This window comes from Chaetodon trifascialis, chromosome 15, assembly GCF_039877785.1.
Source record: "Chaetodon trifascialis isolate fChaTrf1 chromosome 15, fChaTrf1.hap1, whole genome shotgun sequence".
Classification (NCBI taxonomy): domain Eukaryota; kingdom Metazoa; phylum Chordata; class Actinopteri; order Chaetodontiformes; family Chaetodontidae; genus Chaetodon; species Chaetodon trifascialis.
The window spans coordinates 1,926,007-1,938,882 of NC_092070.1; the positions used below are offsets into that span (position 1 = coordinate 1,926,007).

Below are 12,876 nucleotides of genomic sequence, written 5' to 3' on the forward strand. Positions count from 1 at the left end.
TATCTGCAACACATCTGGAGCTATGCAATTAAAAACATTTTTAAAAAAGTTTGTTGGCAGGGTATCAAGGCAGCATGTTGTGGATTTTAACTGTGATACAGTTTCTGTCAGCCTTGTATGATCTAGAAGGTTAAAATGTACTAGATTAACTGGAGAACAAGAAGGCACAGATGGACTTATCATTTTGCCTGAGTTTGAGCTGCACACTGTTTGTCTTATCCTTGAAATTTTATCTGTAAAAAAGGCTGCAAAATCATTGCATGACTTGTTGGACAGCAGCTCAGGAGGGACTGATGCTGTGGGGTTTGTCAGTCTGTCCACAACAGAAAATAAAGTGCGGGCATTATTACAGTTTCTGTTGATAATCTCTGAGAAGAATGCTTGCCTTGCATTCTTTAGTTCATGGTTATAGGTGTGGAGACTGTTTTTGTAAATTTCATAATGAACCTGGAGTTTGGTTTTTCGCCACCTGCGCTCTGCCTGTCTGCAGACTCTTTTCTGGACTTTGACCAGTGTGGCGTTTCTCCAAGGTGCCTTTTTCCTTCCTGACAAAACTTTGGTCTTAATTGGAGCGATGGAGTCAATAATAGTCATAACTTTTGAACTGAAATCATTTACAAGGTCATCAGTTGATGCGGAGGGCAGTGTTGGTGATGGTGTAAAAGACTGAGTGAAGACTGCACAGGTGTTATCATTAATATAACGCTTTTTGATTACCTCTGTTCCACTTTTGTTACAAATAGCAGGTGTGGCCATTTTAAATGACACACAGTAATGATCAGAAAGAGCAACATCAGTCACCATAACCTCAGAGATATTAAGCCCTTTGGAGATAACCAAATCTAATATATGCCCTTTGTTATGTGTTGAATGTGTTACGTGCTGAGATAGGCCAAAATGTTCCAGGATGTTTAGAAGTTCTTTAGCACATCCATCTTTGAGATTATCAACATGAATGTTGAAGTCACCCACTAACACAACACAGTCAAAATCAATACAAACAACAGACAGTAGATTGGCAAACTCATCAGAAAACTTTGCATTGTATTTTGGGGGCTTGTAGATGGTTATGAAGACTGATCGACAGGGAGACTTTGATTGAGTGGCAACATATTCAAAAGAATAAGACCATAAGAGACTCTCTTGCATTGAATACTATCATTAAACAAAATGGCGACTCCACCTCCTCTCTTATGCATTCTTACTTCACTTATGAAACTGAAATTCGGAGGGGCTGACTCATTGAGAACTGCTGTGCTGTTATCTTGTCCTAACCAAGTTTCAGTTAAAAACATAAAATCAAGCTTATGCTTGATGATAAAGTCATTGATTAAGAATGATTTGCCTGCCGAAGACCTAACATTTAAAAGAGCTAAGTTAAATGTGCTAAAAAGTCCAACATCCCCATGTTTTAGAACATACTGTGGCTGACATGGAATACATGTTAAATTCGATGATGTGATGTTTCTGGAGAGATGGACCGATCTTCTCCTCCTACCTAAGGAGACATGAATCAATGAAGCTTCCGGCACAATGGGCCCTGGCTTTTCCTTGGAAAAGTCAGGCATAACATTTGCCTTAAAAGCTGGACCCAGAACACATCAGTTACCAACACAAATAGGTGGCTGTGCTGGGCTCTTAATAGGGGACTGGAGTGGGTTCAGATCAAGCCGTGGAAGGGGTGGAGGTGGTGCCCGTCGGCGCTGTGGTGGTGGAGGGGGACAGGGTGGTTGTAGGGGGCGGGGTGGAATTTGGGGGGACAGGATCCCAGATGGGCGAGGAGTAAGCCTGATACCAGCACTGACAAGTTTGTTCATTTGGTCAGTAAACTCCAGTAGGGGGGAGGAGGGTGATGGGATACCCAGTGAAGATGATGAGTTGGATGGAGTTTGGGCAGTTGGAGATGGTGACCTCTGTGGAGTTTTAGTGGTTGGAGTTGGTGAATCCTCACAAGCAGTGGCCCCTGGTGGAGGACATGAGGCATCCCCTTTTTTGCTCTGGCATCCCTCATGGTTAGAGCACACAGACGGGGGGAGAGTTGGTTCTCCCTCATGTTTTGGTGTTTGCTGCTTTTGTTTGGATTCCTCTTATCTCTTGTCCTTGGGAGTGGGAACAGTGTGACGCAGGAAGAAAGATAGGTTGGAGGCAAAAAGTTTTACTCTTGACTTGTTTAGGGAAAGTCCGTCTCCTTTGAAAAAATGTCTGCGGTCCCAGAAAAAGTTGAAATTGTCAATAAAATGCACTGAGTGGACATCACATGCAGTTGGAAGCCATCTGTTTACTGCCAACAATCTGCTGAATCTCTCTCCTCCTTCTCTGACTGGTGGTAAAGGCCCACATTCAGAGAGCTCACTGCATTTAGCAGTTTCCCTAAATCTCGTTTGAGCACTTCAGATTGTCGTTTCACAATATCATTTGCCCCTGTGTGCAGTACAAGGTATTTCAGAGTTGGAATTTCTGCAACAATACTGAGGATTTTGTCGGTCATGTTGGAGACTGTATCATCAGGAAAGCACAGCACTTTTGTGTTTCTGCTGTACATTCTTCCCACATCTTTAATAGCAGAATCACCAACAATCAGAGTCTCAGGACCAGTCAGTAGCTTTCCTTGTAGCTTTCTAGCTTCTGACTTCCTGTCGGGCCTTACCCTTCTCTGTGAGTCCGAGAAGTTATCCAGGTTTTCAGTTGGAGATCCAGGGTCCTGCAGTAGTGGAGCAAACCGATTTTGTAACTGCACACTAGTTGGTTTGGGAGCTTTGTTGCTCATCTTCCCTTTAGCTTTTATCCACGGCTGTGTCTAACTCTGCACAGGTGTTGAGTAGGATGATAACGCAGGCCAGCCTGTCGCATCACAGATCTCTGGGCGCTGGGTTCTGCCTGTTGGACGTCTCCCCATATCAGCTGATTTGCTCTTGGGCTTTGCCCCGAGAGCATTCCAGGGAGGACTAATACTGGCAGATTTATCACCCGGTACACAGCCCTTTAGTTTCGAGGGAGCTGTATCAGGGCTAATTAGCTGGATGTTAGCATTCTCCAGTCCGCTGTTTTGAGTCAGTGGCAAAGTGCTGTCATTTCCACAAAGTCCGTTCACTTCTGCGTTTATTTCCAGACGCTGGACTTTAGTTTCCAACACTGCAACCTGCTGCAGAAGTTTGTAGAGGTCATCTGTGGAGAAAAGAGGCATCTTGGTGCTAATTAGCTTGAGCTGCCAGCAGGCTTTTTCTGTTGGTAGGCCAAAGTAGGCTTTTTCTGTCAGTAGGCCAGTGCAGAGTGTATCCGTGAAATATCAGAGGTCGCAAAGGTCATCCACAACTTTTAAATGTTTGTCCATAAAATATGTCTTTAGATGTCCAATTCAACCAAAAATTTAAACTTTCAAGTTTAAGGAAAATTAAAATAAATACAGAAAACAAGATGGGAAATCACAAGCCCAGCCAGAAACCAGCTACTGTACCAGAGGAGGAGGAGCTTGTGAAAACACATGACGAAATTAAACATGGTGCCTCAGGAGGAATGGATACACTTCCAGGTCACAGTTGCAGCCAAACACTGAAATGTTTCATAAAACCACATTAAAGTGCCAACCTCTAACTCTACTGCTGCACTTCTCAGGTCAGTTGCCGCACAAGAAAAACATCTGCATAGTCTTCAAAATGGACACTCACCAGTGGAAAACACAGCTGAGCACAATGTCATTTGTGGAATTATGCAAAGGCAAAATGAAATCACCACAATGCTTGCACAACAAATGTCAGCTATTCTCCCACAAAAAAAATAACAATTTTTGAAGGTGATCCATTGCAATGTATCTCATTTATGAGGACTTTGAACATTGCGTTGAAGAGAGGACTAGCAGTTATCAAGACTGTGTATTTTCTGGAACAGAACACCAGGGGGCAGCCTAGAGAACTGGTGAGAATCTGTCTTCATATGGCACAGCAAGAGGGTTATCAGAGAGCAAAGGCTCTTCTGAAAGAACATTTTGGTAACGAACACACGATAGCAACAGCTTGCATGGACAAAATATTTGCATGGCCCATTGTTAAGACAGAGGATGTTAAGGCGCTGAATGCTTTGGCTCTGTTTCTCAGAGGATGTTGCAATGCAATGGCTGAAATTCACTACGTGGAAGAGTTGAATATTCCATCAAACATGAAACATGTCATCATGAAGTGGCCATCCAAACTAAGATAAAGATGGAGGTCTGCAGTCTGTGACATTCAAGAATGACGAGGCTACAGAGCTACATTTCCTTATTGTAAAGAGGTGCATCTAATATCCAAATGTTCAAAACTCAAGAAAATTCCTCAAAGGGAGGAGATTGAGTTCCTGAGAGGTAAAGGAATCTGTTTTGGATGTTTGAAGGTTGGCCACATGAACAAGGAGTGCAGAAGTCATCGAACATGTGATGAATGCAATTTAAAGCATCCAACTATCCTGCATATCCATTGTAAAGAAAAGGGCAGCAAACCTCAAGAAACATCTGTGAGTAGTGCACTTGTCTCTCTGCAAGCAGGTGGTTGTACTGGGGCCGGGGACCAAGACTGCACTCTTTCCATCATTCCTGTGCAGTTGAAGTCTGTGAAAGGAGATAAGGTGTTGCAGACCTATGCCTTCTTAGACCCTGGAAGTACAACAACCTTTTGTACCACCAGTTGCATGAAGAAGTTAAATTTACAGGGCACAAAGACTCACATTATGTTGCACACCATGGGCCAAGAAAAGGTGGTTGAAAGCCAGATTCTTACAGGATTGGAGGTGTCAAGGCTGGAGAGTAATCAATTTGTGGAGCTTCCAGAAATGTTCACACAAGAAACAATCCCTGTGTCAAAGAACAATATTCCTACTCAGCGAGATATTGAAAGGTAGGACTATCTGAAGGACATTAGGATCCCAGAGCTGGACGCTGATGTTGAAATCTTGATTGGGACTAATGCACCAAAGGTCATGGAGCCATGGGAAATAATCAACAGCAAAGGTGATGGACCTTACGCCATGAAGACCCTGTTGGGGTGGATCATCAACGGACCTTTGAGGGGCAACAATGGTCGTCAGAGAAGCTGCTTGACTATATATGCCAATAGGATATCCATCCTCAGACTGGAGGAGCTGTTGGTCTCTCAGTATATCCAGGACTTTAGTGAAAAAGTTATGGAGGAAACGCAGGAGATGTCAAGGGAGGATCTGAGATTTATGGAGCACATGGAGAAATCGATTTGCAGGCAAGAAGGTCATTATTGCACAACAAAAAATCTGCAGGGATCTTAAAAATGAATGGGTACTGTTGAGAAATGTGACTTCTTCAGCAAGGACAGTTTGAAACGGACTTCTTGAAGCTGCTCTGAAGTCACACAGGGCACGGAAGAAGCCCTTCATCAACGAAAGGCAGAGGAAGGCCGGTTATACTTTGCTAGGGATCACAAGGGTTTGACTGTTGATGATTGGGTTAAGGTTCTCTTCAGTGATTAATCCAATTTTGAGTTGATGCCCACTCCAGCCAACTTGGTTAGGAGGAAGCCTGGAGAAGCCTACAAACCAGACTGTCTTGCCCCTACAGTTAAACATGGGGGTGGATCAGTGATGATCTGGGGTTGTTTCACTGAAATTGCAATTGCAAAAGAGCGAATGAACCAGGTCACGTACAGTGCTATTCTTGGAAACAGTCTTCTTCCATCAGCTAATAAACACTTTTCTGCCTCAAATGACTGGATTTTCCAACAAGACAATGCCCCTTGCCACACGACAAGGTCAGTTAAAGCCCGGATGGAGAACCAGAACATTGGAACCATGCCTTGGCCTGCTCAATCACCAGATCTAAATCCAATTGAAAACCTGTGGAACATCATCAAACTCAAAATGGAGAACCACAAGGCCAAAAACAAAGCAAATTTGTTTGAATTTTTGCAACAGGAATGGGCTGCTGTGACAGCAGAACAATATCAGAAGCTGGTGGAGAGCATGCCAAGACGCATGGCTGCAGTCATCAAAGACATGGTTATGCAATCAAATACTGACTCTTCTGTGTATCATGTGACAGACAGAAAAGAAAACATGGAATGTCGAAAAGCACTGTTTTTGGTAGTACAGTGCCAGAAGAACTTAAGTGATTTTGATTATTATCAAGAAAACCATGGAAAATGGCTAGATATCAGCTCTTAAATTAAACTCTTATCAGCTATTATATTTGTCCAAACAAATGTACCTTTAGTTGTACCAGGCATTAAAATGAACAAGAAATTGAAGAAAACAAGGGTGGATCAAACTAAAAAGCATTGTTTCACTATTCACCTATTTGAGTTAAAAGGTTAATATGAGATACGAAGGAGGCTTTTTGGCTTTATCCTCTTCTTTCTTCTTTCCACTACAGGATTGGAACCGTACATGGTATACTGCTAACCCAGACCTCACCCAGTGCTTCCAGAACACTGTCCTGGTGTGGCTGCCATGCCTATACCTGTGGATGTGTGCCCCCATTTACCTCATCTACCTCCGCAGCCATGACCATGGTTACATTTGTATGAATCACCTCAACAAAACCAAAACTGTGAGTGACCCTTGATTTCTTCAGTCATTTTTCTAGTTGTGCAAGTGTCACATATTCTTTGTTTTATTATTTCTGCTCTGTTGCACTCTGCAATTCACATGAAAAGCAAAATAAATAGTTGTGTAACAAGTGAAAAAGAGAGGTGAGAGAGGAGTTCAAACCCTAGCTCCTCTCTTTCCTCCACACAGCTGACAGTCAGTGTGTGAAGTGGGGGTTAATGCCAGTTTGTAAGTTTCTGAAAGTTACAGAAATAGTCTGACACAGGCCCCCTAATTCCAGTTTGAAAGGTGTGGGGGTAGGAGTTTTCACAAGTTTTTTTGACCATCTGACTAGCATTGATTAAGCATAATGTTCGTCTACTGGTTGGGTGTTCAGCATTCACATGGGACAGCAGTTCATATTCTTCACTCTTAAACCACAGAATCACATTGCATAAAGTAAAAAAAAAGGAGTAAAGTTTGAATTTCACGCTCTCTGTCCATACAGTCTGACTTCTCAAACCTTGTCCCAACAATCAGCACTCATGCCTCCTCTAAGCAGCTGCCTAGTACTCTGAAATTGAAAATAATTGATGTCCACAAAGCAGGAGAAGCTATAAGAAGACAACAAAGCATTTTAATGTAGCCGTTTCCTCAGTTTGTAATGTAATTAAGAAATGGAAGGTAAGAGGAATGGTGGATGTCATCCTTTGGTCCAGAAGACCAATAAGAATTGCTAGAAAGCCCCCCAAAAACCCTGTTTGACACAGAAAAGACTTTCATGAAGATTTAGCCGACTTTGCAGTGGTGGTGCACTGTTATATTGTGCAGCAACACCTGCACAAATATGACCTTCATGGAAGAGTCATTGACACAAAACCTTTCCTGCATCCTGACCACAAAATTCAGTCAGAGTCCTGTTGACTGATGAAATTATATAAATCAAATCAAATGAATGGCTCTCTGTCAGGCTGTTCCACCGATAAGGGCCGTAATGGCTGAATGCAGCCTCACTGTGGGTTTTTGTCTTAATTCGTGGAATGGTTAAAAGGCCCGTACCAGAGGACCTCAGGATCTGCGAGGGCTGATATGATAAAAGCAGGTCAGATAAATAAGATGGCCCAAGACCATTAAGACATTTAAAAACCAATAAAAGAATCTTAAAATCGATCCTGAAGCAGACAGGGAGCCAATGCAGTGATTCTAAAACTGGTGTAATATGCTCCCGCCCTCCGGTCCTTGTCAGCACGCGAGCGGCTGAGTTCTCTATTGTAGGCTATTGATGTTCTTTTTAGGAAGACCAGAGAGCAGGGCATTACAATAATCTAAATGACTCGAGATAAAAGCATGCATTAGCACCTCCGTACTGGCCTGAGAGAGATACGGGCGGACTCTGGCTATATTCTTAAGATGGTAAAAACCTATGTGGGGAATAAAAGTGAGCTCAGAGTCAAAAATAACACCCAGGTTCTTTACACATTGTGAGGGTTTACAATCTTGTAGTTTTGGTAAAAATTTCACTCTCTGGCCTTCAGGACCAATGACTAAAACCTCTGTTTTATCCTGGTTGAGCTGGAGGAAATTATCTGCCATCCATGAGTTTATATCTAAAATGCAGTTAAGAAAGGCATCAATTGGCCTTGTGTCATCAGGAGACACGGCGATGTACAGCTGTGTATCATCAGCGTAACTGTGGAAACTGATGCCGTGTCTCCTGATGTCATCCCCCAAGGGAAGCATGTGAAGATTAAAAAGAAGTGGGCCTAAAATTGACCCTTGGGGGACCCCACATTTAATTTCATGTGTTCTGGAGGAACATGTACCCATACTTACAAAGAAAGATCGATCCGTGAGATAGGAGCGGAACCAGTTAAAAACAGTACCAGAGAGGCCAACCAGGTGCTTCAGTCTGTTTAATAAAATGTGATGGTCTATTGTATCAAAGGCAGCACTAAGATCCAGTAAGACCAATACTGTCAGTTTTTGGTTCTCTAAATTGCACCTGGTGTCATTTAAAATCTTCAAAAGTGCTGTCTCAGTTCTGTGGTTCATCCTGAAACCAGATTGAAATTTCTCAAAAATATTGTTTCTCATTAAAAAAGTAATTTATTTGGTTAAAAGCAGCTTTTTCTAAAATTTTACTTAAAAATGTTAAGTTGGATACAGGTCTGTAGTTGTTAAAAATGTTGTAGTCTATATTGCTCTTCTTCAGAAGGGGCTTCACCACTGCCGTTTGGTGACGGGTGTCTTCCCCACTCTGATGACTGTTCATGTTCAGTTCAGTTATTGCACATATTGTAATACAAATTATTGTACCCCCTACTTGGAGCAGTTTCTGTTGTAAAGTCTGACAGCTGCAGGAAGGAATGACCTGCGATACCGCTCCTTCACACACTTTGGATGTAGCATCCTATTACTGATGGAGCTCCTCAGTGCAGTGAGTGTGTGTTGGAGGGGGTGGTAGTCATTGTCTGTCATGGAGGACAGCTTGGCTGTCATCCTCCTCTCCCCCACCTCCTCCACCTGTTCCAGAGGGCATCCCAGGGTAGAGCTGGCCTTTCTGATGAGTTTGTCCAGCCTCTTCCTGTCAGCTGCTGTGATGCTGCTCCCCCAGCAGACTACTCCTCGTAGAATAAGGCAGAGGCCACAACTGAGCCATAGAAGGTCTTCAGGAGTGCCCCCCGCACCCCAAAAGACCTCAGCCTCCTGAGCAGATAGAGTCTGCTCTGTCCTTTTTTATAAAGCGCAGTGGTGTTATGAATCCAGTCTAGTTTGTTGTTCAGATGAACACCCAGGTACTTATAAGATGTCACCATCTCAATGTCCCTTCCCTGGATGTTCACTGGTGATGGGGGAGAGTGTGGGTGGCGGTGGCGGAAGTCCACAATCAACTCCCTGGTTTTATCCGCATTAATCAACAGCTGGTTCTGTTGACACCAGTCCACAAAATCCTGAATGAGTCCTCTGTATGACCTATCGTCCCCATCTGTGATGAGACTGACAATGGCAGAGTCATCAGAGAACTTCTGCAGGTGGCAGATGGGTGACAGGTGGGAAAAGTCAGCTGTGTAGAGGGTGAAGAGGAATGGTGCCAGTACCGTTCCCTGGGGGGCCCCCACACTGCAGAGGACAGTCCCTGACACACAGTCCCGTGTCCTCACATACTGTGGGCGGTTGGAAACGTAGGCCACTATCCAGCATGTGAGGTGTTGGTCCACTCCTGAAAGCTCCAGCTTGTTTCTCAGGATGGCTGGCCTGATGGTGTTGAAAGCACTGCTGAGATCCAGGAAAAGGACCCGAACAGAGCTCCCCGGCAACTCCAGGTGAGATAGGGCTCGATGGAGGAGGAAGATGAGGGCATTGTCCACTCCGATGCCAGGCTGGTACGCGAACTGCAGCGGGTCCATGGACGAGCTCACCAGGGGACGCAGGTGCCATGCAGGACGTCTTCCAGAGTCGCGGCACCTTTCCCAGCCTCAGATCCAGGTTGAACAGATGTCCAATGATCCCGCTCAGCTGATCAGAGCAGGATCTGAGGAGTCTGGGTGGGAGTGCTGGCTGATCAAAGGAGGGCTGCTACAGTGCTGTTACAGCTGGGGGAGGGGCAGATGTTTCCTCAAACCTGCAGAAGTAGCTGTTCAGCTCATCTGCCCACTTTGAATCCCCAGCTGCCTGAGAGTTTGGCTTCTGGTGGCCTGAAATGGTATTCGGGCCTCTCCAGACTCCCCTGGTGTTGTTCTCCTGCAGCTGTTCCTCCATTCTCCTCCTGTATCTGTCCCTCCCCTCCCTGATTTTCCTTCTGAGCTCCCTCTGAACAGTTTTCAGCTCCTCTTTGTTTCCTGACTTAAAGGCCCTCTTCTTCTCCTTTAAAAGAGCCTTAATGTCAGGATTAATCCAGGGTTTGTTGTTGGAGTGACACCGTACAGTCCTGGTGGGTACAGTGTTTTCCACACAGAAGTTTATGTAGTCTGTGATGCTGTCTGTCAAACTGTCGATGTCCTCCTCATGAGAGTCGTTGAATATATCCCACACGGTTGTCTCGAAGCAGTCCTTCAGAGCCTCTTCAGCCTCCTCAGACTACCTCTTCACTCCGCGGGACACAGCTGGTTGCCTGTTAACAAGGGGCTTGTAGACAGGCAGGAGATGAACCAGGTTGTGATCAGCTCTTCCCAGAGGAGGGAGGGGTGAAGATTCATATGCCTCCTTGGTGTTGGCATAGAATAAGTCCAGTGTTTTATTGTCTCTGGTGGCACATGTGACATACTGGATGAATTTTGGCAGAGTGGAGGACAGAGAGGCATGATTAAAATCCCCTGAGATCAGTAAGAGGACCTGTGGTTTCTGAGTCTGCAGCCTGCTGATCACGAAGTTGATGATGTCACAGGCTGCTTCGGTGTTAGCGGAGGGAGGAATATACACAGCCACCACTATGGTGTGTGAGAACTCCCGCGGCAGATAATATGGCCTCAGATTAACAGTCCGGGCAGCAGTGCTGCTCTTTGATAGTGATGTGCCTGGAGTTACACCATCTATTGTTCACAAACACTGCCAGCCCTCCTCCTTTCCTCTAACCGCTCTTCTCTGTCCGGTCTGCCCGTATAAGTGAAAAACCATCCAGCGCTACAGTCGCGTCTGCTGCATTCCCAGCCAAGTCTCTGTGAACAGTAGCAAACTGCACCGTCGGTAATCCCGTTCATGTCGCGTCAGCGCTGCCAGCTCATCCATCTTGTTGGGGAGAGATCTTACGTTCCCCATGATGATGGACGGGAGAGTCAGTCTGTAAGCTCTCCTCCTGTTGCGACGTTTAATCCCTGCGCAGCACCCCCGCATCCTCCTCCTTGTCTCATGGGGGACATCAGGTCAGTCCTCCAGCCGCACAGCTGTATTACGCAGGGCCAGCAGCTGATCCCTGCTGTAAACAATGGGAGCCATTGTCTCTCACGGACCCACAGACGAGGCGAAAGTTGCACGGGTTGTAAAAGTGGTCGCAAAGTAGCGCCAGAGTTGCCGTGTTTAGCGTCTCTAATGCGCCAGATATTTACAAACACGTTGAACTAAAAGAATAAAAAAAAGACGAACAAGAAACACAGAAAGATAAGAAAAACTCCTAAGAGTCTAGCGAGCTGCTGTAAAAGGCTGCCGCTCGTACGGCGCCGGACGTTTAGAAGTTTCCTCGGGTAAAAGCAGTGATCCAGGTGTATTAAGAACAGCATTCTGATTGGATAAAAGACTGGATCTGATGTTATCAATCTTACTTCTGAAGTGGTCTGCAAACTCCTCACAGAGGATCTCAGTTGGTATCATGGAGGATTTATTAATATCAGTGCTGGTTAATAATAATAATAATAATAATACTAATAATAATACATTTCATTTGAAAGCGCCTTTCAAGACACCCAAGGTCGCTGTACAGAAAATATACAAACAGTGATATAAAATACAAGATAAAAACAAGATACAATCAATAGGGACGGGGGACCGTGTGAAGCAGTTTATAGAGAGTAGGCAAGTCTGAATAGATGAGTTTTGAGTTTGGATTTGAAGATGGACAGGGTGGCAGAGTCACGGAGGTCAGGAGGTCAGAGACAATTGATGGAGCGAAGGTGAAAGTAAGCAGGCCGAGTGGTGTTATTAATGTGGGATTGAAAGGAGAGTACTATCGAGGATGACACCCAGACTCTTAACCTGGGGGGAGGGGAAGACTAAGGAGCTGTCGATGGAGAGAGAGAGAAGGTGTCAACTTTAGATAGGGTGGATTTGGTGCCAATGAGTAGGAATTCAGTTTTATTGCTATTTAATTTTAGAAAGTTAGAGGTGAACCATGATTTTATTTCAGAAAGGCAGGAGGTGAGGGAGGGGGGTGGGAGTGTGGAGTTTGGTTTGGAGGAGAGGTAGAGCTGGGTGTCATCTGCGAAGCAGTGGAAATAAATGTTAAATTTACGGAAGATATGGCCGAGGGGGAGGAGGTAGGTTATGAAGAGGAGGGGCCCCAGGGCTCTGTCACCTGTGGTGACTGGGGAGGGGTCGGAGGAGAAAGACTTGAGTAGTATGAACTGAGTGCGGTCTGTGAGGTAGGAATGGAACCATTGAAGAGGGGTGTGGGTGATGCCAAGGCTACTGAGGAGGATGGGGTGTGAGATGGTGTCAAAGGCTGCACTCAGGTCGAGGAGCATGAGGATGGAGAGTGAACCGGTGTCAGCTGCAGGAGCTGAGGAGATCATTGGTAATTTTGATAAGTGCAATTTCTGTGCTGTGACGTGGACGGAAACCAGACTGGAAGGGTTCATACAAACTGTTCAGAGTGAGATGTGCGTGGAGTTGGGAGGAAACTATTTTTTCAAGAATTTTGGAGAT

The 12,876-nt window shown here is 44.9% G+C and overlaps 1 protein-coding gene across 3 annotated transcripts in view; it reads left to right on the forward strand.

The window, feature by feature from the left end:
- Positions 1-12,876, forward strand: part of abcc1 (ATP binding cassette subfamily C member 1 (ABCC1 blood group)) — a 76,998-nt gene that overhangs the window by 12,919 nt on the left and 51,203 nt on the right. For all 3 annotated transcript variants that reach the window (XR_011603089.1, XR_011603090.1, XM_070980468.1), the window contains exon 2: positions 6,368-6,544. Coding sequence is in view for 1 of the 3 variants with exons in the window: in XM_070980468.1 (XP_070836569.1) it covers positions 6,368-6,544 (177 nt within the window). In the remaining 2 variants the exon portion in view is untranslated. The remainder of the gene's footprint in view (positions 1-6,367; positions 6,545-12,876) is intronic.